General features: G+C 37.1%; 1 protein-coding gene across 4 annotated transcripts in view; it reads left to right on the forward strand.

The window, feature by feature from the left end:
• Positions 1 to 27,153, forward strand: part of LOC131071435 (cell division control protein 48 homolog C) — a 352,754-nt gene that overhangs the window by 9,856 nt on the left and 315,745 nt on the right. For all 4 annotated transcript variants that reach the window (XR_009112514.2, XM_058007265.2, XM_058007266.2 and 1 more), the window contains exons 2-3: positions 13,863 to 14,047; positions 14,279 to 14,452. Coding sequence is in view for 3 of the 4 variants with exons in the window: in XM_058007265.2 (XP_057863248.2) it covers positions 13,863 to 14,047; positions 14,279 to 14,452 (359 nt within the window). In the remaining variant the exon portion in view is untranslated. The remainder of the gene's footprint in view (positions 1 to 13,862; positions 14,048 to 14,278; positions 14,453 to 27,153) is intronic.

A 27,153-nucleotide genomic window follows, 5' to 3' on the forward strand; every position in this document is an offset into this window, starting at 1 on the left:
ACATTGTTTGGTGACAGCCACAATTCCATAAGAAATCCTATCATGTTGACAATGTTCAATGACATATGCCCAGGATTGCCATACGTGTAATATCCCCTTCCTAACCTGTTCAATAGGGTGGATAGGTATCCTATTTAGTTGGGTTCCTGTTGTCATTTTATGACACCCTTGGTCCATTAGTGAGAACCGATCAGAGATATGTTCCATGGACCAACGCTGCCCTAGTTGATCAAAGAGAAAAGCAGTCATGAGGTTTGGAGTGTGGCCTTGTCAGAAGTTCCTAGGCCCTCTCTCTCTTTCCCCGGAACTCCAGAATCTCGAGGTTTCGAGGTTCTTTGCCCTTGCCGCTTCTTTCCTGCTCCAGAACCCCAAGGTTCTGAAGTTCCCTTCCTTCCCTTAGCTTTTTTTTTTCCAGTTTCTCTGGAACCCCAAGGTTCCGCAATTCCTTGTTCCTTTTCTCCTTCCCTCTTCGGAACTCCGGGACCCCGAGGTTCCTAGCCTTCCTTTCCTTCGCCTCTTCTTTTAAGCTTCTCCTTTGCTTGGAACTCCGGAACCTCAAGGTTCCGAAGTTCCCTTCCTCTCCATAGCCTTTCTTCTATCCTTGCCCGGAACTCCGGAACCCCGAGGTTCCGAAGTTCCTTTGAGCAGTTCTCCGGAACTCTGGAACCCTGAGGTTCCGAAGTTCTTTCCCCTTTTGCCTTCTCTCCCTAGTTCCTCTGGAACTTCAAAACCTCGAGGTTCAGAGGTTCCTTTCTGTTAGGATAACCGGTGAACAACTGAGAGGGGGGGGGGGGGTGAATCAGTTGTTAACAGATTATAACTTTTAATCCACAATACAACCTTAAACAAATCAAGTACCGGTAAAGCACATACAGATGTCGGTAGGAACAAATACCAGTAAACAATACAACTTAACAATTAACCAGATAATCAATGCAAAGCAACCATACCACATAACACCATGATTTGTATGTGGAAAACCTGGAAAGGGAAAAACCACAGTGAGAAGCCTACCCACAGTCAGATGATACTTCTGCAGAAATTATGTGTTACAATGAGGGGCCTGCACTTGTAGGAAGGCACACTGCCTAGAGCGTACTGTTCATTACAAAAGAGTCTCATTGACTGCAGAGAGGCTACAACCATCTCAAAATAAATGGACAACAATCCAATAGAGTGAACTGCTAGAGATAGCATCTATCATGCCCGATTAGTATCGGTTAAGCTTAATGCCGGAGGACTAAATCCTCTTCTGAATCCAATTCAATCACCAATGATTGACCAACTCCTCTGCCTGAATGATATTACAATATTCGCACATTACATTCCTTGACCATGACCTTTTTCAATAACCATGATACACTACAAAGAGTTTCTACCTCTTATTTATACAAACCCTAAGGCCTAAACCAATTAGGTCGGCCACCTAAAAGATATTACAATAAGATCATTACATAATTCCATATTACAATGATATGCCATGTCGGCTTAAGATTAAAACAATAATAACAAATTCATAAATCATCTCGAAACATCCTGGTAATGTGTAGAGTACACGTTAGCATGATACCGGTCCATAACCTAGATAGATACCGGACCTATTCTGGGTCCATCACGCCAAAGCAATGTCTTCAAGCAGTTGAAGCACGATCAAAGAACATCTTCAGCATCTTGAAATCCATGAAGAAGCTGCACCAACACCAATTATGCATCCTGTCACGATTCCTCAATGAAAGCCCTGCCGGTAAAGCCTTAAACCAGTGCCGGTAAGGGTTTACCAAAGTGTATGATAGCATCCGATTACGAAACCAATATCAACTGACCAAAACATGCTCATGGAGCATATAACACATGAAATCAAACATACTTCACTGATCCAAACATGCTGGAATTGTCCAACAGATAGTCTCTTTAGCCGGTTACACTAGATCTTCTACCGGTAACCAAAACCTGTCTACCGGTAACCAATAATAACAGCTAGTGTTGACATCAATGACAAAACATCAATGCAACACATAATCAATTAATCCATAATGCCAACAATCTCCCCCCTTGGCATTGATGGCAACACTAGATGTGAAAAACATCCAAGTACCAAGAAGTGCCAAACAAGTCTCCCCTTGTGGAAGACAACCAACAATCTCCTGAATATCAATAGCTCTCCCCCTGTGAATGACGTCTCTGTAAGGTTCTGAATGATTTTTCACATTACTATCACTCCCCTTTTGACATCAATGCTAGAAATCTGACAAAAAATATCAAAGCAATCATATAAACCTCTGAACCTCAAAGCTGACTACTCCCCCTGAGTAGTATCACCACTCATCAGTGCCGGAATGAATAATGTCTCTGATAATGCATGTCAGACTGATGACAAACTTCATCAATCAAGTCTCTGTCGGAGGGGCAGAAACCCGTAATCTGTCTCTCAAATTTTCAAATGATTCCTTAGATGGTGGTTTAGTGAATATATCTGCAATCTGTTCTTTAGTGTTCACATAAACCAATTTGACTTCCTTTGCTTGTACCTTGTCTTTCAGAAAGTTATACTTTATTGAAATATGCTTAGTCTTAGAGTGAAATACCGGATTCTTAGACATGTCAATAGCTGCAGAGTTATCACAGTAGATAACTACTGGTTCACTACAATTTACCCTGATATCCTTCATCATTTGCTTCATCCACAAGACTTGAGTGCAATTAGTTGCTGCTCCAACATACTCAGCTTCTACAGTAGATAAAGAAATGCATGACTGTTTTTTGCTGATCCATGAAACCAGTTTCTTTCCAAGAAAGGAAGCTGCACCAGAAGTGCTCTTCCTGTCATTAGTATCTCCTGCCCAATCTGAGTCAGTATATGCACATAAAGTGAAATCATCATTTTTAGAATACCATAAACCATATTTTGTTGTTCTTTGCAAATACCGAAATATCCTCTTTACTGCACATTCATAATTTTCTTTAGGATTACTTTGATATCTTGAAACAATACTTACTGCATTCATAATATCAGGTCTAGTCTGAGTCAGATATAACAGACCACCAATTATAGACTTATACCTTGTCGGATTTACCGGTGTAGAAGTATCCTTGATAGATAATTTCTCACTTGTCACCATAGGAGTACTTACCGGTTTGGAATTATCCATACCAAACTTCTTCAACAATTCCCTCATATACTTAGTTTGACAGATAAAAATGCCTTTGTCAGTTTGAGTAATCTGTAAACCTAAGAAAAATTTCACCTCACCAATCATGGACATTTCAAATTCATTCTTCATGTTGTTAGCAAATTCCATGCACAATTTATCTTCTCTTCCAAAAATGATATTATCAACAAATACTTCAATAATCAGAATATCATTATCAGTGATCTTATAATATAGATTACTATCAGCACTGCCTTTAGTAAAACCAAGCTTCAAAAGATATTTATCCAACCTTTGCATACCAAGCTCTAGGAGCCTGTTTCAATCCATATAAAGCTTTCTTCAATCTGCAAACCATATCTTTATCATCTGTCAGTGAAAATCCATCAGGTTGCTCAATGTAAACTTCTTCCTCAAGCTCACCATTCAAAAATGCACATTTAACATCCATTTGATAAACCTTAGAGTTTTTGTAAGCTGCATAGGCAAGAAATAGTCTAACAACTTCAATTCTAGCTACAGGTGGAAATGTTTCACCATAATCAATTCCTTCCATTTGAGAATATCCTTTACAAACCAATGTAGCCTTGTTCCTTACAACTTGACCATCCTCATTTAGTCTATTCTTAAAAACCCATTTAGTTTCAATAACATTCTTATTTTTAGGCCGGGGAACTAAAGACCAAGTCTCATTTTTCTCTATCTAATCTAATTCATCTTCCATTAGCTTTAACCAATGTTTATCCTTACAAGCTTCAATAGCAGTTGCCGGTTCAACTTGAGAAATAAGACATACCTCTTCATTTGCCAGTTTTCTTCTTGTCATAACTCCCTTGTTCCTATGTCCAATAATTTGATCTTCAGAATGATTTAATCTTACATACCTTGGTGTCTTTTGAACTTCAGGTTCACTACTTTGATCATCAGTCAGAGTTGAATTTTTTGATTGTGTCGGTGTAACTGTCTCAGCTTCCTGTACCGGTTGAGGCATTGCCGGTTCAGTTATGATCATTTCCACTGTCGGTTCCCTGTCATATGATATAGAATGATTTCTATAGTGTTCATCCACTTTCACATTAGCACTCTCCACAGTTTTCTGCAATCTTTAGTTATAACATCTATATGCTTTGCTCTGAATTGAATAACCAAGAAATATCCCTTCATCACATCTAGGATCAAAATTTCCAATTGAATCATCTCTTTTGACATAGCATTTACTTCCAAAAATTCTGAAATACTTAACGATAGGTGTATGTCCAAACCATAGTTCATAAGAGGTCTTGCCGGTTTCACCTTTGATGTGAACTCTGTTGAATGTGTAGACTGCTGTGCTCACTGCTTCTCTCTAGTAGATATGAGACAATTTGGCTTCCATTATCATAGATGTAGCTGCATCCAAAATGGTTCTGTTCTTTCTTTCCACTACTCCATTTTGCTGAGGAGTCCTTGGTGCAGATAGCTGTCTCCTAATTCCATTTGTCTCACAATAACTGTTAAATTCATGAGAAGTGAACTCATCGCTATGATCTGATCTTAGACATTTGATTTTCAAACCAGTTTTAGTTTCAACCTTCGCTTTAAAGATCTTGAATTTCTCAAAAGCTTCAAACTTCTCCCTTAGAAAAGTCACCCACATCATTCTAGAATAGTCATCAATAATCAACATGAAATACTTATTACCTTGAAAGCTTCTAGTCCTTGCTGGACCACATAAGTCAGTGTGAATCAAATCAAGTACATCATTAAATTTATCATGTATGCTCTTAAAAGAACTTCTAACTTGCTTACCCAATTGATATTCCTTATATACCGGATAATGAGGCTTCATAATCTTAGGTATATCTCTAACTGCCTTAGTTGAACTGATCTTAACAATACAATCAAAATTAACATGACACAACCTCTTATGCCATAGCCAACTCTCATCAATATGAGCAATTAAACATGTCTTATTACCAGTGTTCAAGTGAAAGATATTACTTCCTGTCTGAATACCGGTTGCAATCTCCAAACCAGTCTTGTTAATGATTTTGCATTTTCTATCTTCAAACTGAAGTTGAAAACCCTTATCAACCAAATGACCAACACTCAAAAGATTATGCTTTAAACCTTCTACATAATAGACATTATCAGTATTATGCTTTGCCATCCAAAAAAATAATACCTCTACCTTTGATCATACATGCCTTGTCATCTCCAAATCTGACTTGACCGCCATTGTATTCTTGCAGGGACAGAAATTTCCCTTTATCTCCAGTCATATGATGTGAGCATCCACTATCAATTACCCATTCATCCTTATCTTCAACTTTTGTTGCCAGGGCCTTTTCTTCATTTTTGATAGCCGGTTCCGGTTCATCTTCTTTCAAAGCATAGAACACCCATTCTTTTCCATTTTCAGATCCACTAGCAGAGTCTTTTGCCGGTTCATCTCCAGAGTCATCAGTTACTCCTTCCTCATCTGCTATGTAGCATTGTTTACTTTTGTTGAATCTATATTTGTTCTGGTTAGGCTTAAAAGATTTCTTAACTCTTTCCTCAAACCTTGCATTCCTTTTAGGGCATTTAGATGCAAAATGACCAATCTTATTACATGCAAAACATTTAAAAGGTGCTTTTCCTTCATACTTATTTCCAGTTGGTCCTTTAGGTACTCTTCTAGCAAATAAGGCTTCAAGTTGCTCTTCATCTTCTTTCCTCATGTCTTCCAATTCTTTTGCATATAGGGCTTTCCAATCACTTTTGCCGGTAGATGATGATGATGATGATGATGATGATGATGATGCATGAAAAGCAGGTTCAGACTTTACAGCTCCAGAAGATCCAAATTCTTCAAGCTCAAAAGCAGATAATTTCCCAATCAGAATGTCTCTGTTAACTGAAGTGTTTGCCATTGTTCTTAACTCATTAATTGCAGTTGCCTTCATCTTGTAAGCCGGTGGAAGGGTTCTCAAGACTTTGGAAACTATTTCATTTTCACTTAGAAATCCTCCACAACATTGAATTCCCATAACAATCTCATTTACTCTTTCCATAAACACAACAATTCTTTCATTATCTTCCATTTTCAAGTTTTCATATCTCACCCGGTAACCATCAAGTTTAGCGATTTTGACAGTAGGATCACCTTCATTCAAAGTTTGTAATTTGTCCCACATAACCTTAGCTGATGATTTATGAGCCAATCCCATGATCTGCTGATTAGTAAGTGCACACAAGAGGGCTTCTCTAGCTCTGCAATCATTTTCAATATTCTTATCCAAGTCTGCAGGAGCAGGATTGCTAGATGTCGGATCATAAAGTGTGTATTCTTTCTCAATGATCTCCCAAATATCCTTGCCAAGACATCTAAGACGAGTCTCCATTTGAATTTTCCATATCCCATAATTTGTTCCATCAAGCTTAGGGATTTCTCTTCTGAAAATAGTTGCTGGTGGATTAGAAGTGTTAGTTGCCATAGGATCTACCTCAAGCGGTTAAGCTTCTGCAAAAGAGGACCAAAGCTCTGCTACCAATTGTTAGGATAACCGGTGAACAACTGAGAGGGGGGGGGGGGGGGGGGGGTGAATCAGTTGTTAACAGATTATAACTTTTAATCCACAATACAACCTTAAACAAATAAGGTACTGGTAAAGCACATACAAATGCCGGTAGGAACAGATACCGGTAAACAATACAACTTAACAATTAACCAGATAATCAATGCAAAGCAACCATACCACATAACACCACGATTTGTACGTGGAAAACCCGGAAAGGGAAAAACCACGGTGGGAAGCCTACCCACAGTCAGATGATACTTCTGCAGAAAGTATGTGTTACAATGAGGGATAGCAGTATCAGATGTTTATTTGAGCTTCAACAGTTATGATGAGCGTAACACCCTTTTCTGGAGTGATTTCGGATGAGTTTTCCTATACTATTTTAGTAAGGCAATTTCGGGCACCAATTTAGCCTGTTGTCAATATTTCTATTTTTAGACATGTTGATGGGAGCAGCAGATATCATTGGCTCGATATTTGGTGTAGTTTAGTGTTTTTATTTTAAAACGATAAGTTAATATTTAATAAAGTTAAATTTAATATTTAACTCTATTGTTAGTACATTTTAAAATTAATACTATTTAAGCACCAAGATTAAAGTGCAATGCAAATATTTAATAAAGGGGGCCTTTTGGAGACTTAAAGGCACTTTATGAAGTCTTTGATTTTATTTCAATATTGTAAAAAGGCTACTTGGGAGAGGCCTACCCCTTCCGGGAAAACATAAAAGAGAAAGTTGGAGATCATTTCTGATATGCTGAGTTTGATATTTCGGATATTGCTATTGCTCTTGGAGGAGATTGTTCTTCTCAAGTTTGTGAGGATGAAATCCCTTGCAAGTGACATTGTCCACGTTATTGAGAGATATAATCTACAAAATATCTTGGTGATTTCACACAAAGATCATAGCTAGGCATTATTGGAGTTTGATATCATCTTCTTCTTTAGTTCTCATAGCTTCAAAGTGTTGGATAATATTTGTTGTGACTGATAAGGAGATTTGCAGAGGTTATTGTGTGTTTGCTGGTCCCTTTTTGCTATCCGTACTCTTCTATAGGCTGGTCGTACTTCTCTGTGGAGGGCCGTACACCTTGCTTGTTGAGGGGCTAGGGTTTGAGAGGCTATAAGTTTCTGTTTTTGAGGTGTTTGGACCTGCAATAACCTACTTTATCATCTGTGTGGATTTTAAAGAAGTCTATGAAGGTGGCATCTAGTTTGGGTGTGCCAGAGTGCAAATTTTATGAATAGTTCAAGTGATTTCAATGCCACATTTTTTGGGTATATTTGAAATAGATATGTAATGTTATGGATGATTTGGGTTGCTCTCACATTTGAAGAAATTTATATATTCAGATCAGAAATAAAATTTGGAATTTTCAGCTACATGTATTTTTGAATATTGTCTTATTTTTGAGTTGTTTATTTGCTGCAAGTTACTTTATTATCTGCACTTTATTTGTCATCTCAAAATGTGATGTCCCTATCCAAATTATAATACAAACACAAGACTTTGTTAGCAATTAATGAAGAAGGAAGTATGCAATACACAGATAATGATCTCATCACAAAATAGTGTGCAGCGATAAAGTAACCACAAGGGTTTGGACAACAATTCACATCATGAGCGAGGCAGCAAGAGGAGCGACTCTTTTCAGCATAAAGACAATTAACTAAGTGACATCGATTAGGAAAAAAGAATGAGTAAGATGACGATTTTGGCTAAAGAATATGACTAGATGGCATGTATTTGTTAAGAGCCAAACATCAGTTTAGTGCGATTCTTTTAAGGGATGCAAATAGATGCTACGAGTTTTAACTCATGGGCAACAGGTCTAACACAAGATACTTGGCAAAAGCAGCGATTAAGTTTGTGACTCTATGTGGAAAAAAGGCAAAAGGCAATGATTACCATTAAGGAGGTCTTTGCAGATGATTAATGTGTATAAAAAGCAGCGATTAGTTATTGAAAAGACGCTTTAAAAGAGATATCTATTCTAAAGGTTGTGTCTCTTAGTTGATATGGGGATATTATTAATAACCTAGTCGGAAGTTCTCAAGGGAAGGAGAGAAATAAGAAGGCATAGACACATGAGGAATTAAGGATACCAACCAGAGACAGCTCCATCACTGCACAGGCATGAATACGATATCAGGAATCTGAAACAGAATTCAAGATATCATTTGGAATTTGTATTAGATCATCAAAAATACGTGGTAGTCAAAGATCAGGAACAACGATAATCTAGATATATCTATACAGTCAGATCAACATAAACTCTCTTATTCAGATAAATATAATATATACAGATCAGCAGTTGCATTGCACACATAGTCTGAATCATTCAGGATATAAGGTTCATATAATTGACATTGGTTTGATGAGGGCAATATCCATAAATAACATTACTACTGCATTCAAATCAGGGAATTATATCTTATTGTCTAAGATAGAACATCTACGAGTTAGTGTAGAAAGGTAGCAGACAGTTGCATTGAACAATTTCTTCATTATATAATTCATTAAACTAAGGGCATTAATACTACATGATAAAGAACAGATATTTACATTTGTACATCATATTCAATACATACATTTCTATCAAATAAAAGAATCATATGCAGCAATAAGCCTCTTATAAGAAATTAGACAAGCCCTAAACATTTTAATAAGGGGAATAAGGGGACATTACACAAAACCATTGAAAAACACATTCAAAAAATAAAGGCAAATAGGGCAGCATAATACAATTTGATAGAGGATTTTGGCATGCAGTGGAATCTGAGATAGGTTCCAAACCTATTATTAGTACTCTTTATCTCCATCTTAAAAGGCACAAGGAGGAAATAGAGAAAGCAATCAAAGATCTTTTGGATATGGGATACATTAGACCAAGCTCTAGTCCCTTTGCTTCTTCTGTTGTCTTGGTTAAGAAGGATGGCACGATGATGACGTGCATTGATTATAGAGCCCTTGACAAGAAGACAATCAAGAATTGGTACTCCATTTCTAGAATCAATGAGATGGATGAGCCTCATGGAGAAATATACTTCTCCAAGATTGATCTCAAATCAAAGTACCATTAGATAAGCATACAAGAGGAGGATGTTCACAACACAACTTTCAAGTGCCATTTTGGGTACTATGAGTTTCTGTTCATGTCCCTTGGCTTGACAAATGCACTTGCTATTGTTCGGTCTTGTATAAATTAGGGGTTCATCAATCAAGGAAATGTGTGCTAGTATTGTTTGATGACATTCTTATCTACAACAAGACTTGAGAAGATCACTTGAGGCATTTAGTTGAGGTACTTGGCATTCTTGAATAATAGTCTTTCTTCACCAAGTCATCCAAGTAATGGGTTTGAGATGATGAAAATTTTGTACTTGGGGCGTATCATTAGTGCCCAAGGTGCCCAAGTGGATCATTAAAAAATACAAGCAATCTTAGAGTGGCATCCTCCAAACCTTGACATAGTTGAGAGTATTTTTTGGTCTTTGTAGTTACTACTAGAGGTTTGGTAGGGGTTTCTCATGATTGTCAGTATCATTGACAGATTTAACAAAGAAGGAAGCCATTATATGGACAAATTCAACTTCTAAGTTTTTGACAAACTCAAGTAGGCAACGAGTTCATGGCCTATGTTAGTTGCTCTAGATTTCTCACCTTCCTTTGTATTAGACTCTGATGCTTAAGGAGAAGGGATTGTCGTAGTATATATACAGAATGGACATCCCATAGCATCTGAGAGTCAAAAGCTCAAAGAGATAGAGAAAGGATCCTTAATCTGTGATAAGGAGATTTGGCTATCATGCATGCCTGGTCAAATTTAGGCATTATTTAGTTGGTAGCAGATTTATGGTTAAGACTAACTACAACTTGAAATTCTTCCTTAGCCAGAAAGAAATTGAATGACAAATAGCAAAAATGGGTGACTAAACTTTAGGCTTATGATTTTGATTCAGAGTATGTTAAGGGTAAGAACAATGTTGTAGTTGATGCCCTATCTACAAAACCAACTTTATTCTTTATGTTTGATATCTTTTTTGATTGGAAAGTGATTATAATAAAAGAGTATGCAAAAACCACATTTTTACTGAGGTCCTTGAGGGAAAATTACAAGATGATGGGTATAAGGTAGCAATTGATCTCATCATTTACAAGGATAGAGTCTTATCTCATCCCAGAATCAAAGCTGAGGAATAAAGTCTTGAGAGCGATTTATGAGACACCCTTGGCATGCCACCCAGTATACTTCAAGACTTGCAAGAAAATTAGGGAGAGATTTTCTTGTAGAGGACTCAAGGGAGATTTCTTCAAACACATCAAAGCGTGTGTTACCTACCACTAAATTAAAACAGAGTGGGTGTTTCCAATAGGTATACTATAGCCCTTTTTGATCCCTAATAAACAATGGGAGGGCATTTCTATGGACTGCATCAATGGCCTTTCAAGGGTTCAAGGTAAGGATTGCATATTTGTTGTAGTAGATAGACTCGCTAAATATGCTAATTTCTTTGCAATATCTTTTGAGTACAAAAGTCCAAGACATCACAAGTAGCTTGATTGTGTTTTAGAGAAGTATTTAGACTTAATGGGTTGCCTAAGAACATAGTTAGTAACAGAGATAGCAAGTTCCTTAGTTTGTTTTTGAAAGAGCTTTTTCATTTGGTAGGAACCAAATTCATACCTAGTAACAGTCATGACCTTCAAACGAATGGGAAAACAAAGATTGTGAATAAGTGATTAAGAGGGATTTGAGAAATTATGTATCAAGGAAACAAAAAACATGGATCAATGAACTTTATCTAGGGGAGCATTGCTACAATAATTCACATCATATGCCCATTGGTATAACTCCATTTAGGGCTTTATATATTCTAACACTTTAAATTTTGTTGATTTGGTTATCATAGCCAGTAGAGTGCTAGGAGCTAGAGAATTGGTCAAGCAAAGCCAAGAAAATTAGTAGTCACTCAAAGATAATCTCCAATAAGCACAAAATCTATAGGTGTATGCAGATTAGAATTGCATTGAGCAGACTTTTGAGGTTGGAGCCGGAGGCATGGTTTATTGAGGTTACAAACCATATAAATAGTCTTCTTTCAAAATAAGTGGACTTGAGAAGCTCAAGCATCTCTTCTACGAGCCATACAATATTAGGCAAAGGATTGGGGAGGTTGTTTATGTGCTCTAGTTGCTAGAACACTTTAGCATTCATAACATATTTCATGTTTTGTGTCTCAAAAGGGCACTTGGGCAGCACATCACTCCATCGGCAAAGTTTCCTCCGCTGGATGATGAAGCTAAGTTGATCTTGGTCCCAAAAGGCCATCATTGATACCTAAGAGAAGAGTTTGAGGAACAAGAGAACAACATAATAATTGGTGCATTAGAAAAACCTCATTGCAATTGCTTGAGGCTAATTGATTCTAAGAAAGGTAGTGTCATGTCCCCTTTTCAAAATTACAATAATTGGGAGATTTGTAGCCTATTTCTTTGCTTCCCTTAGGCTAAGGGATAAAGTTAGGGAAAAACCTATCAATAATAATATTTTAAGTTAATCCTAGTAACTTAATTTTAGAACATTATAAAATAACAACTTAAATAGTATTATTATAAAGTGAACCATCTAAATGAGACATAATAAGGCCTAACGTAATATTTTTTTTAAAAGTATCTCAAGTGGACACTTTTTGGAAGGAATTTTTTTTGTTCTTTTTTTTGGTGGGGGGGGGGGAAGAGAATTCAAATTAAAAGAGGCCAAAATTTATAGAAGGAAAAGAATTGCTCAAAGGAAAGTATGGATTGTTTATTAAAATCGAACCTTTTTTCAGAGCTTGAGTGCTTTTGTTTATTTTCTCACCCAAGGATGAAGACAAAACCCTCTTGTTTTTCAGTCTAGATTGGAGGACAAAAAACCCTTTTGTTTTTTAGTCTAGGTTGGAGGATGAAAACCCTTTTGTTCTTTTGAGGTGATTTCATTCAGGAATCACATTTGTGCTAAAAGATCACAATTTATTTCTAGTTTCAGTTTGTTACAGTGCTGCTACAATAACAATTTAGTGACGTTACAAGGCCTTTACAGTACCTGTCATTGTGAGGAGTATTTATAACAGCAGTTTGTATCAACAATTATTATATTTAGAACAGCAGTTTGTATTGGCAATTATCGTTTGTTTTTGCAAGTCTATTTTACCCTGGTCACAACTACTACAGTCTTGTAAGTTGAAACTTGGTGTTACTTGTTTATCTAGGTGATTTTGAATCACAAATGCAGAAGGGTTGGCTGTATGCAGCTATTTACATTAGTATTAAGTATTTAGTTAATACCAGTCTGTTGTTTTGTTAGTGAGTTGCACATTGCAATATTAATATTGGTTATGCAAGAAGTTTGATCATTGATATTAGTATACATCTGGCGCTGGTTAGTATTGCAATATTACCTTGGTAATGCTTAGAAAGGAATACAATAAAAATTCAAGAGTTAATAAAAATATCAGAAGGGACATTACACAAGGACCTGGTCATCTTGGACAAGGCATTTGATGAACATGACTGCAGGCAAATTGAATGTGAGCTATGATGCTGGAGCTTCAACATCATGATATATAGCACCTTAGTGGATTTTAGCCCCATACTTTTTATCTTAGTGGATTGTAGCCTTATACTTTTTACTCTATTTTTTATGTAATTTTTAATTCATTTGTAGGTTTGAATTTCAAACTTAGAGACAAAGAATGACTGTATTATGCATTGTAATCGGCAACCTCAAAATTAATGAACAAAATTGATTTATCATGTTTTACTCTCTTAGTTTGTTTCATTTTCTGTCTCTATGCAATTAATGTAGTGTAAATTAATTCCTATATTTATGAAAATTTCAGCATTTTTTAATTCCCCACTTTTTCCCTGATTTGATCCTGATTAATTGAATTACAATTATACTTTTGGTTTTCTGAGTCAAAGATTGTTGCTGTTATGAGTAATATATTACACAATTTCCCTTATGAGATATGGAAGGAGTTCATAATGTAGCCAAACCATAGAAAGATGATTGATGAAATATTTTGAGTGTTTTTTAGATTTAAAGTGTGCTAAATTGCTTTTGCATACAGGCTTTTGTTTCCAGTAGTGCTTATCAATTGATTTAATATTCTTGCACTGCCGCAGGGTTCCACCATCTATACGGGATTCTGTTTTCAAATTCAAGTAGATTCAGAGGACCCAGAATGCCTGAATCAGAAATTGCTTATGACTTATCCAAAGTCTTTGGTTCTGTTTTGGCAACAGTTATCAGTGTCGGATTGGTTACAGTTAACACTTCATTAAATGTTGCTTTTGCAGAAGCCAATGATGTATGCTAGCAGATCTTCCAAAATTTTAACATTATGTTTTATAGGCTTCATGGTTTCAGTAATTTTTTATTTTCAAGTAAACATTATTCCTGATGTTTAGTTTCCATTGCTACACTCTTTCTACATCCTTTCCTTCTGAACAAGGGTTGTCATTGTGTGTTATTTATTTGAATATGGTTCTTCTCCACATATCTAAGGAACTTATGCTCATATTGTTTCTTGACTGCATAGAATGAGAACCAAATCTCAGGGACCACAGATGCAATATCCTTTTCAGAAGAAAATAATGAGGATATAGAAAAAGTTGTTCGACAAGTGCGAGAAAGAGTACAAGAGAATTTACAGAAATCTAATACTAAAGGGGGCCTTCTTCCTTCCTTTACAGTTGCTGCTAAAGGTCAACAGGTGGATGTACATTTTAATATTTTATCTTGATTAGTTCTACTTTGATATCAGAGGAGTTTTAGATTATTGATTGCTAATCTAATGAAATATTCTTCCATCTATCTTGTCTCTAATATTGCTTTCATTTTATTGCCATTAATTTTCTTTTGGAAAGAATAAAAACAATTTATATTAATCAAAATCAGAAGTATACAGTTAAATCATATGTACTGATAGTATTGATACCCATGATGATTACATATGAACTCCGTCAAAGCATGGGTGGACAGCTTAATAGCCAGATTTTTTTATACAAAAGGAACAAAAGATACCAGGTATCAATCATATATATAAACCAGAGGGACATATACATTAGCATAACAGACAAGAATCTGAGAAGACTTGTAGACACTGAAAGTTAGGCATACCTAATAATTGAGTCTTCTGAGATGTATGCAGAAAGAGTAATCATATTTTGCTGTGATGTCTTTGAAATTCTTGAAAATCTCTTCTTAACTCCAGCAAGATTTCATGGGTACATATGACACAGTTTTAAAGATTCCTGACTTGATCATCACATCACCAATCAGCAGATCCCCAGTTTTAGCAGCTGCACAAACAATTTAAGTAAATCAGATCTACATCCTTCAAGCAATAACACTTCTGCTAACACTATGATGAACCACAATTCTGCTTTCTATTATTTGTTAGCCTGTTTTCAATCTCTGCAATTATATCTTCCAAATGTCTGTTGCAGTTTCATCAATAGACATGCTCAGTTTTCCTAAGCACATGATGACAAGCTTTTCTCATTACATCATTCAATTATGGACTGTATGATGAACTCCTCAATGATTCCTCCCAAAGGATCAGCCTCTGAATTCTGAAAACACATGAGCATGGGAGGAAAACTTATTTACATGTAAGAGAGGACTCATATAAAGTCAACAGGCAGCCCTCTAGCATTTTATATGGTAGAAATGTAAGCAAGATTATTGGTTTGAGTCTGCTTTGAACTTCAAATTGCTTTTTTGTAACAGATCTCCTTGCTTGTGGCTCCCTGCTCCTTACAGACATGGGAGGAGACTTCGAAGAGCTACATTGCCTTGAGAGAATATAAGAGGGAAGTTTCTGATTGATGTGAATGATCTTTGGCATTCTTTTGATATGCAAAAGATGGTCCTGCAAAAGAGAGCCCAAAATAACTGCTTATATAATCATTCAACAGACGAATGTTTATGCCATTCCTGTAGCATTTTATAAAGTTGGCTCATTCTGTCTGAGCCTTCAGTGAACCTTTTGCACCTGTTAATGTTGAAGGCCTTTATTAAAAATGTATAGGAATTACATCTAGTATACTCTTCAACTATCTTTTCTCAGGTACTTATTATGCTATTGAGCTATATTACCAACATTGGTAGTCTAATCTGCTGCTCTATTTTGCTTCCTTTAAATATGCCTGATCCCAATGCCTTAATGGTTCTCTAAAATGCATTAGAGGAAAACTTGTAACACCCATCTTAGAACTAGAAACCTTCCGTAATCACCTGATTTCTTCAGTAAATATTATGGGTTTAGAAGAACAGCGATGAATCAGTTTAAGCATATCAAATATTGAGGTAAATACTTCAAAAAGAAAGATACCTATTGCCTCTAAGACTAGACTGTGACAAAAACACACTACATAACTTTAGCACTACTTATTTATGATCCAAACCGTATTGTCAGAAGAGATTTGCCATAATGCTAAAGAAATACAGATGAAGGATTTATTGTCCCAAAGCAGTATAAACATACTCTACTGTATTTTCATGGATGGCAGGTCCCAGAAATTTATGTAATCACCACACCTGGCATATCATTGGAGGAAACTGTGTATCACGTTACAATATAGGATAAAAAACCTTCTTTGGACATGTGCAGCAGTCTTATTGATGGCTGTAATAATCTCAGTGGGCTTCATGTAGCTAGGTATTTGTCTTTTAAGTGCCTTATTCTAAGCTTCTCCTTGTCTTTGTGCAACCTCCATATTAGCTTGACCCTGCAAAGGTTTCTAAGCATTTTCCCTGCCAGCTTTATTAACTTCTATCTGAACCGGTCAATAAGGTTGTTCCAAAGGATAAACACAGGCAGTCTTTGAATAGTTAGAGAGTTCCTCTTGTGAGAAAGCTTAGGTATTGCTAATGAGAGCTTATGTGATCAGTATTGGAAAATGAGATTTTTGTTGTCTGAGGATTGCCCAAATGTCCTACAATTATCTCATAACTTCTTTGTATGGACTTGAAATGTATATAGTCTCACAATGTCAGTGCATCATAGAGAATTGTATCATTGAAAAACCTGAGGCAAGAGCGAAATTTTAGAAGCAATTGGTAATTTTTGAATTCTGCCCTCATGTCCCATCTTAATGCCTTCTGGAATGCCAAGTGTAAATTTGATCCAGTTGATAAGTTATCCCAGTATTGTCAATCAGATGAATTTTGAATGTTGGATGGTGAAGGATCACCCCTTCAGCTTCCTTGGGACTTTGATTTGAAACCTTCGAACCGCAACTGGAATGCAATTCACAATCATGGAAGAATATATGGTCCATAATATTTCTGTATAGATTTTTCTTAACTGGAGAGAATACAATCTTCTTTCTGAATAATAAAAGTGATCCTAGGGGCCCATGTATATTAATAAAAAAAGATTCCAGAAAGCTGAGATGCCCTACCACAAATCTCAGGTAGATATATGTTATTATAAGTCCCATAAAAAAATAAATTGTACCAAAAAACCATATGAAAGCTTAGACTATAGCTGGCCCTATTATTATGTACAAGAATGACAACCAACTATGTGGAACACGGCCAAAAAGTATAACATTAACAGCAGCTTACCATGGGAACACATAGAAAGCAAAGAAGGAAAACTTAGGTTCTATCAATTGAATTTCAACCACCACCACCTCCCTTTAACCATTTGCTAGCTCACTAATTTGTCTTCTGTTCCTTGCCACTCGTAATAGGAAGAAGATGACATGAACAATTGAATGCACTGTATCCAAGATAAAACTGCACACCTTAGGAGATCCAGACCCCCCCCTCTTCTTGTGTGAAGTTGGGAATTCTTTCTTGATGTCTAGCCTCCTTTCTGTGATGCGGCTGTATTGGAGAAGATAGTTATGTGTTCCTGGATGTAGTCGAGTGAGCCTTAGGGCTTCAAATTTGTTGTGTTCTATTTTTAACGGCGGTGCGTGAATATACTTATATCTTTTGTGTAGATTACATTTGTAGGCACTTTACAGAATGCCCCCTTTGGATTTGTCTCTATTGCCTTGTAGGGGAATTTCTTTTACTAGGGTTGGGGTGTTTGAGAAATGTCTACGAGTATAGGAGTGGCCATTGTTGTGCTACAACTGATAATGTTTATAAGTTTTGTTGCTAGGGTGTCATAGTGGAGACATATAAGAGCATGGGAGTAGCAAGTTTGTGCAAGAGAGAAAAGTAGTCTTTTGTGACGGATCCATGTTGTATATATAGATTTTCAGCTGGTGAAGTGCATTAAATGCTGTAGCCATTTTCTCATCTTCCTACATCTGCTACGACTCTATTTTGGTGAGGAAGATTATGATACATCTAGTATACAAGTATGATACAACTTTACTTTATCATTAGTGGTGTTTAACCCATAGGTTCGCCATAAAATATTTTTTTCGATCCCCTATTTAGTGTCTTTAGGGTTTGGGTTTGGTTGTGGAAATAGATCTTCAGACTCGAACCTTATTGTTGTGACTATCTTCTTGTTGAAGACTTGTAATGACCCTGGTTAGAATGGGTCGGCTCCCCCTTATATTTGCTAATTTTTCTTTAAATAAATAAATAAAGTTAAAAATAAACCCTAAATCAAAATTTTAATAAAGGCAATTATTAATAATTTTGTTAAGGTTGACATGGACCAAGTTTAGTATGGTTTTCCTTTAGCTGACCTAGTGGTGGTTCTTGCTAAGGCTGACTTTGGTAAGTACAGTATACATGTGGGCTTGCTTTTGGTTTTTAGGCATGTTGGTTGTCATTGTTTTTGCAAGAAGCACACAAGGTTGTCTAGGACAGAACCCCTAGAGAGCAACTACAGGTAGGATGCCAATCCACCTGTAGCTCTTTCATTTTTATTGCATGTCCATAATTTGGAATCCATTCAAGCTGTACACAATTCTAGGTCAGAAAATATAAAAAGGTGAGTTGACATCAAAGGTGTGAGGCGGAACTGAAAGTGGCGATTAATCCTTCCTTTGCTGTGTGTCATTTGGCACGAGCAAAGCAAGAGTACGCTTAAGAGGTCTGAGGGATCGGAGGTTGGGATAGCTGGGCAGAAAACATTATATTGGCATCTTTCTAGACTAAATAAGCTGTTGTGAAAAGCAATCCGTGTAATTTGGTTTTCATTTCTAGTGATCAGATACAAAGTTTATAGTGGAGCACCTCTTGTTAGAGGGAACTGTTCTCATCAGATTTGTAAGGTCTTATCAAATAGCAGTGGAAATCTATTGTTATCAGTGATTTTAAATTTTTATGTCTGTATTTCATGATTCAATCACCAATAATTTAGATTTTAGAATACTGAATGGAATGAAAGTGATATCTGGTTAAAAGTGTGATTTGTTTTTGATTGTCTAAGAACTTCCAAATCTGAGTATACTGTTTAGGACATTTGCAATTTTGCAAATAAATCTGTTAATATTGGGTAAGGATATTTCATATTTCAAGATATCACCTACGTTTTGATCTTGTTGGACTTTCTGTGGTCATATTTGTTTTGTCCCTTCATACGTCATTAAGTTTGTTTGTTAATGTGTGGCCTTAGTGTTTTTTCCTTGCTTCTGTTTTATAGGAGTGTATGAATACTTTGTCCATGAGTGATTTGTTTGCTTTAAACTTCTAGAATTTTGAAGTATCTTAGATTTGTTACCAATTTTTACTTTATGCAGTGCCTGCCTTCTTGTGGCATTGTGCGGAGTACTTTGAGTTTGTTTCTGTATCATAAAGGCTTTGTAGAATCCACATGCTTTCGAGGATGTTAATTCTTGTTCTTTTGGCATCCATTCATTAGTACCTCATCATTGTCTGTGCTTGCATTCTCACTTTCTAGTTCAATCTCTACTTCACTATTTAAGTCTTCTACTTCCCCTGGGGTAGGCAATTTAGAGATTAGTACAGCAATCTTGCAATATCTTCATCTCCTTCTGGAGAAATTTCCTCCACATATGAACTGTTTCCATTATCGCCTAGGGGAATATGTATGGCTGTAGTATTATCCACAACTGAAATTTCCTCCTTTCTAGAATCTGCTATTCCATTTGCATTCACAAATCACTTAAGCCCTAATTGAAAAATAATTGAATGAATGATTCAATAATCGGATAATTACATTGAACGATATACACACGTATATATAGAGGTTACAAGACGATGTTCTATAATTAGAACATAACGTTAAAGTAAAAGACTAAAGAGCTAAACGCTAAATTAAGCGTGAAAGCTAAATTAAGCTTAAAAGCTAATTACATAAAAAAGGTAAATGACCATTAACCAAGGAACTAAAAATAGGTGACTAACATAGAATTAAATATTCTAATACCTTCCCTTAATGGTCATGCTATCTATCACACCAAGCTGCCCTCTAAATTTGAGAAACTTTTCCGGGCTCAAGGACTTGGTGAGGATATCTGCAGTCTGATCTTCTGTAGGAATGTACTGCAGTATCACTGATCCATCTTCAACATGCTGGCGGATGAAATGACAATGAAGCTTCACATACTTTGTCCGCTCATGGAAGACTGGATTTTTGGTTAATTTTAGAACCCCTTGATTATCACAAAACAAGGGAGTTGGTCCTGGTTGAGACATTTGCATGTCTGCAAGCATCCTACGTAGCCAAATTGCCTCACATGCTGCCTTAACAGTTCCCCGATACTTTGCTTCGGTCGAGGAAAGAGCTATTGCCTGTTGCTTCTTGCTGGTCCATGTGATTGCACCTGTACCCAAGCTGAAAACATACCCAGAAGTTGACTTTCTGTCATCAACACAACCTGCCCAATCTGAGTCTGTGAAACCAACCAGCCTAGGATCTTTTCTTCTGCTGTACAGAATGCCAAAATCAGGAGTGCCCTTCACATATCTAAGCACACGCTTTGCTGCAACCCAATGTTCAACTTTTGTGGGAGCAAATGTCTCCTCATAGTCGATGCCCTCCTTCTGTGAAAACCCTTTTGCCACCAACCGAGCCTTGTACTTATCAAGGCTTCCATCAACTTTATACTTGATTTTAAACACCCATTTGCTGCCAATGGGCTTCTTCCCTGGAGGAAGATCGGACAATACCCAAGTGTTGTTTTTTAGAAGACTATGTTGCTCAGCTGCCATAGCCTTTTCCCATTCAGGTACACCTTTAGCCTCTGTATATGTTTGAGGCTCATAAATACTGTGAATGTTGGCCATAAGAGCAAAATTAACTGTGTGTTGCTTGCTCTTACCTCTAGCTGATCTACCCTCAATGAGCTCATCATCATGAAGATCGCCAATGGTCTTGGCCCACCACTTAGGCCGGAGAGTAGAAGTACCAACGTCTGCTGCAGGATGAAGATTACCTGGAATATCTGGAGTAAGCTCCTCTGGATGTGGATCTAGAAGATCCTGAGGAAAGTCAGGGGGTGCACTGTCATGCCTGGGATACCCTACAACTTTAGAGTCAACTGAATCCCTCCCATCGGGAGGAGCTAAGGGAAGACGAACACCCATACTTGTAGCCTTTGGAGGCTGATCCTCAGTGCTCAAATCAGGAGAGGAAGGCTGAAAAGGCCCTCTTTCTTCATCAAATACTACATCTCGATTGAATATGAGGTGATTAGTGTCTATATCAATCAGCTGATATGCCTTGTGGTTGTCACTGTAGCCGGTGAACATCAATTTCTGATTCTTTGGATCCAGTTTGGTGCACTTGGCATCGGGAATCCAAACATAAGTTGTAGAGCCAAAAACTTTCAAATGAATGATTTTGGGCTTCCTACCATACCAAGCTTCCTCTGGAGTCATCTTCCTAACGGCCTTTGTGGGAGACCGGTTTAGAAGGTAGACTGCAGTGAAGACTGCTTTCGCCCAAAAGTATTTTGGAACATTTCTATGCTCCAACATAGACCGAGCCATCTCAGTGACTGTATGGTTCCTGCGCTCAACAACACCGTTCTGCTGTGGTGTGTAAGGTGTAGTAAGGTGATGCTTAATGCCATGTGATGCACAAAAGTTGGTGAACTCTGTAGAACAAAATTCCCCTCCATTGTCGGACCGAAGAGTGACTATCTGACAGTTGGACTCTTTTTCCACTAAGGTCTTAAACGTTTGAAACATGGTGAACACCTTTGATTTTTGCTTAAGAAAATAAACCCACATGCGTCTACTGAAATCATCAACAAATAATAGAAAATACTTGCATCCAGTGACTGATGGAGTGTTCATGGGACCATAGATGTCTGCATGAACGAGCTGCAAGACCTTGGATGCTCTCCAAGCGTCTCCATTTGAAAACGGAGTCCTATGCTGCTTTCCAGCTTGACACGCTCCACAAACTCCATGATTCTGAGTTTGAATCAGGTAATCCTACAACTAGATCCTCTCAAACCAACTGAGAGAGATAGTGGACATTGAGATGCCCATATAGCTGATGCCGAAGAGTGCTGATGGAAGTACTCCTAGCTGCCATGGCAAGCTCCTGAGAACCAGTAGAATCAACAAGTCTATAAAGACCATGATCCTCAATACCAACTGCAACTGTAGTGCGAGTCTCCCTGTCAACAATGTTGCACTTGTGCAACCCGAAGATGACATCCAGCTGTGGTGAATGCTGCATAATCTGACTGATTGACAGTAGATTGAGCTTCATACCAGGTACAAAGTATACATTGAGGAATATTAAATCCCTCCCACCAGATGAAATATGAACGTTGCCCTTGCCGACAACAGTATACTCTTCGCCTCCACCAAAGATCACCGAATTAGTGAAAGGCATGTACTCTGTAAACCAATCCCAACCATGTGTGAAATGCCGAGAGGCACTAGAGTCAATGTACCAGGTTGATGATTGAACATCATCAGAGGAGGTTTGGGCCATGAACGCATAGAAGGCATATTCCTTTTGATGAGGATGCGTGGCAGAACTGGCTTTTTGCTTGGACCCTCCCTGTTTGGATTGCTGGGATGCTATCAATTTCCAGCAATCTTTCACCAAATGGCCATATATATGACAGTAGGAACACTGTAAGCTCTTCTTTTTGGAAGACTGCTGAGGTTGACCTTGACCTTTCTGCTGGAAGGACGGAGCTTTAGCCTTGTACTTATGCGAAGTTGAGGTTGTGAAAGCCTGTTCAGTGGATGAACTAGCGCTGCTTCCAAACTGCTGCTTCCATTGATCCTGCTGTAGCAACTTGTTTCAGAGATCAGGAAACTTCAAATCAACACTAGTAGAGGAGATATTGAGCGTATCAATGAAATGCTCGTAGGATTTGGGAAGGCTTTTTAGCGTGATCACTACCATATCCTCTTCCACCATGGTTCGGCCTATAGCTTCCAACTGATCATGGATGTCCTCGATCTTCGTAAGATGTGCTTGGATAGATGACTTCTCACCCATCATGATAGAAAACAACATATTCTTCAGAAAGAAAGCTCGGCTCTTGTCAGACGTTTCATGAAGATCCTTCAAAAGATCCCAGATCTCTTTTGCTGTTTTACCTGAAGGCACTTGTGGGAGTTGATCATCTGTGACAGAGAGTTTGATAAGCATGACAACCTCTCGATTCTTCACATCATGTTTGTCTTGATCATCACCTGCTGTTGGAGGACGAGATTCCTTGCCCAAAACAAGCTGATCAAGGCAACGATACTCAAAGATGGTAAGCATACGCTATTTCCAGGTGTTGTAGTTGCGGCCGTTGAACTTCTGATTGTTTTCCAACATGATGTTGGTTAATGATGCCATCAAGGAAATCGAGGTTGATCGAGGTCAATTGAGTGAAAGTAAGAGACAGAAGAATCTGATTTAAAAAAAAAATCAGAATAGAAGCAACTGTTGAAAAAACTGAAACCCTATAGGAGAATTCTGACACGAATTTTGAGGTTTGGAAGAAACTCAAAAATTAATTTTTTTTGCAAACTCACAGCATAAATGGTGCCCAGAAGACAACAAAATTCCCGACGTCCACAAAATTAGCAGAAATTGTGAAGTGTTTTAAATTCCAAGGCAAATTTGCTGGCCCAAAATTTGAGGTACAGAAAACGAGGCACCCAGAAAAATTTGAGACCAACCCAGAAAAGCTCTCGAAAACCCCACCAAGAATCTGAAAACAAAATGCATATCCGACGGCTCAAAAATTGAGGTACGAAAAACGATGTCTCGAAAAACCCACCAAGAATCTGCAACCAGAATAAAATTTCGACTTGAACTGAAGGGTCAAAATCCTAGTCGAAAATTGCAGAAACCCTAGGAAAATTTTCAACTTGCAAGAAAAATCCGCCTAGGAAGAGAAAAAGAACCTGCTCTTTTTTAAAAAAAAAAAACAGTTTTAAAAAAATCTCTTCAATAAAAACTTCGAAAAATTTTAATAACAAAAACTTTCGAAATTTTTTAATTTCCATGCTCTGATTCCATGAAAAATAATTGAATTAATGATTCAATAATCAGATAATTACATTGAACAATATACACGTATATATAAAGGTTACAAGATGATGTTCTATAATTAGAACATAACGTTAAAGTAAAAGACTAAAGAGCTAAATGCTAAATTAAGCGTGAAAGCTAAATTAAGCTTAAAAGCTAATTACATAAAAAAAGTAAATGACCATTAACCAAGGAACTAAAAATAGGTGACTAACATAGAATTAATTTTTCTAATACTAATAATGCCTAGAATGTGTTAAAGGACTCTTTCATCTCTACTATGTCATAGTCTACTGTTAGCTTTAGGCCATGTACATTAATTTCAACATTTTCCCATGTCCTTATTGTTTGCATTCCAGATCAATCTACTAAACTGATATTGAATGGGGTTCTTACCAACTTAGGTCTTCCCACTTTCTTCCAAGTAGTTGCCAGTATGATATTTATGTTTGCACTTATATCTACCATGACTTGTGATTATTCAAATGTGAAGTTATTAGTAGTGGTCCATTCTTTCAATCTTGGTCTTTTTTTATTTTATGAATTTGTGGTTGCTTGGGTGTCTATTTATTCCAATATTTGCCCAATTGCTTTAATTTAATTAATATATCTTTTTGTTGTGCAAGGGAAGCCAACTTCTTTAGCATGAGCACCTATTTGTTTGAGAAACAAGCTATTTCTTTATTTTGCTGTTGTATAATGGTTTGCTTGGTGCTCTCCACCACTCATCATGTTGTTTCATGGGTTGGAAGTAACCATAATCTTCTTTCTGTCCTGATTCTTCACTCATTAGCTATTTCCTTGTTTATTTTCTTCTTATTTCCACTGGTACTAGTCCCTTGGTCAGTGAGTACTGCAACTTTTTCTTTTTGATTATTTTGTTTTTTATTTTTTTGCCATTTTATCTTCGGTAGATATTCTTCTCCAAAACATTCCTTATTTTTTGTGTCCAATGACCAAATGTCAGCAACCTGACATCCTCTAGCACCTTGTAGGGGGATCATCCTCTAGCACCTTGTAGGGGGATTTTCCTTATAAACTTGCCCTTCTGTTTGGTCCTTGAAGCTCATCAGTGTTAGAATGTGATGGAGCATTCTAAAACACTGTTGTACCCTCTCACAGTTGTATAAATCATGGTTTTTGCTACCACTAAATGCACAATTCTTCCTTTCTGACCAACATTTTGTGGCATAGTGGCCAGTTTTATCTCGTTTATAGCAAGTTGCATAACCTCTTCTACAGTTGCCCCTTTTGCGTCCTCAACCTCTATAATTAAACTGTATATTATCCTCCTGGTAGTTTTGCGGAGGGGTGCTTTGTAATGCATTGGTGCTCCTGTTATTTCTCCATGGGGGCTGTCCATATATTGCATCATGTGTATACAAGGTTCACTCCGCAAGTCCCTTGACATAGGCCATGTTTCATTCGACCTCTTTGTCATATGCTTGGTGTAGCGAACATTTAGGGTTCAAATGATCTTCTAGATTTCTTATGCGGAATGCTTAAGATGGACAATTGTTTGTCTCACGGTTGTCCCATTCTCTACATACTCCACGATATATTGAGTTGAGCTTTTGGAGTACTGTTTGGAGCTCTAGTTTGATTCTTGCTGTCCCATTTCTCGTTGTGCCTACAAGCAGTCATTTCTTAAATGGTCTTCTCTTGAACAATATGAGCACCAGGTGTTTTGTTTTGCCTTATTGGTGTCTTCTCTTGCCATTATGCCTTGACGCAAAGTAAGTTGCTCAACTGCCAATTGTAACTTCTCTATGGCTTCACCTCTGTCTTTCTTTATTTGTTTTTCTCCATGGTTGTACTTCAATACGGTAGGCTATGGTTACCATATCATGTGTCAAATATTCTTCCATCCAATGCTACTCTGATATCTTTTTGTAGTCTGAATATAAACCATTCTGCTTTTGTTTTTTTGTTAATGGTTCCTATAGTTTGCAGGATACCTCAAACCTTTTATCGTAGTCTTTAATTGATTCTCTTTTCCTTTGTATTAACTCTCTCATTTTACTCACACTCTCGGATGGTACTTTTTAAGTGTCAAAGTTTGCTAAGAAGTACTTCACCTCTTCCCAATCTTTATCATGTTTTGGGTTAGTCTTCTTGTACCAGTCTAATGTGTCCTTCCTTAGGGATGCCACAAAGTCCAATGATTTGATTTTGTCTTCCTCAATGTCCTTTCTCTACCATAGTGATTCTAAGAGGAATATATCTTTGCGGCTTTTGTAGTGCCCTTGCCAAATACCAGAAACTTGGTTGATGGTTCCATTTTAGGCTTTTGTTTCTCTTGCTTGGGTTTGTGGATTGGCAGGGTGTCTTTCGTCTCCTTCTTTACACTTCTTATTGTCACAGGTTTATGTTCTTGTCCTTGTCTTGTGGAAACTTGATTTCAAAGTATTCTTTCCCTAAAATCTATTCATGATCTTCTATTTCTTTCTCTTGTGGAATTTTCTCCTCTTTTAGTAGTATCTCTTTAACCAATATCCTTCTTGTTTTATAGGGCATAGGGGATGGGTCTTGGTCCTGGGGTTGTGACTCTTCATAACACTTTTTCATCTTTGATGATGTTTTCATTATTTGTTAATGACATTTTCATTAGTTAATGTTGATAATTCATTCCCTAAGTTAAACATGACATTGTTTTCTTTTTCTATTTCCTCTCTTCTTAACTTCTTTATACTTTGATTAACTAATTCCTCCAAGTATTCTTCTTCTATGGATATAATCTTCTTTGGAGCTTTTAGGAATTCAAGAAATCTATCATCCAACTTGATTGTGATATTTCACAATTCGGACTTGATTGTTGGACTTTTGGAAAGATGAGGTAGGGTTGGAGATGCTTTGACACCCCTCTACCAACAAACTTAGATTTTCCATATTCTTCTATGCTCTTCTCCAAGTCTGTTAAAATGTCTTGCTTTTTCCCAATGTGAATTCAATTTTTCTAGAGTCTTCCAGTCTTCATTTTCAATTTCTTTCCATTTCTTTCTTTTGATAGCACTAACCTTGGCATGCTC

The sequence above is a fragment of the Cryptomeria japonica genome, chromosome 6, assembly GCF_030272615.1.
Source record: "Cryptomeria japonica chromosome 6, Sugi_1.0, whole genome shotgun sequence".
In the NCBI taxonomy this organism is placed as follows: Eukaryota; Viridiplantae; Streptophyta; class Pinopsida; order Cupressales; family Cupressaceae; genus Cryptomeria; species Cryptomeria japonica.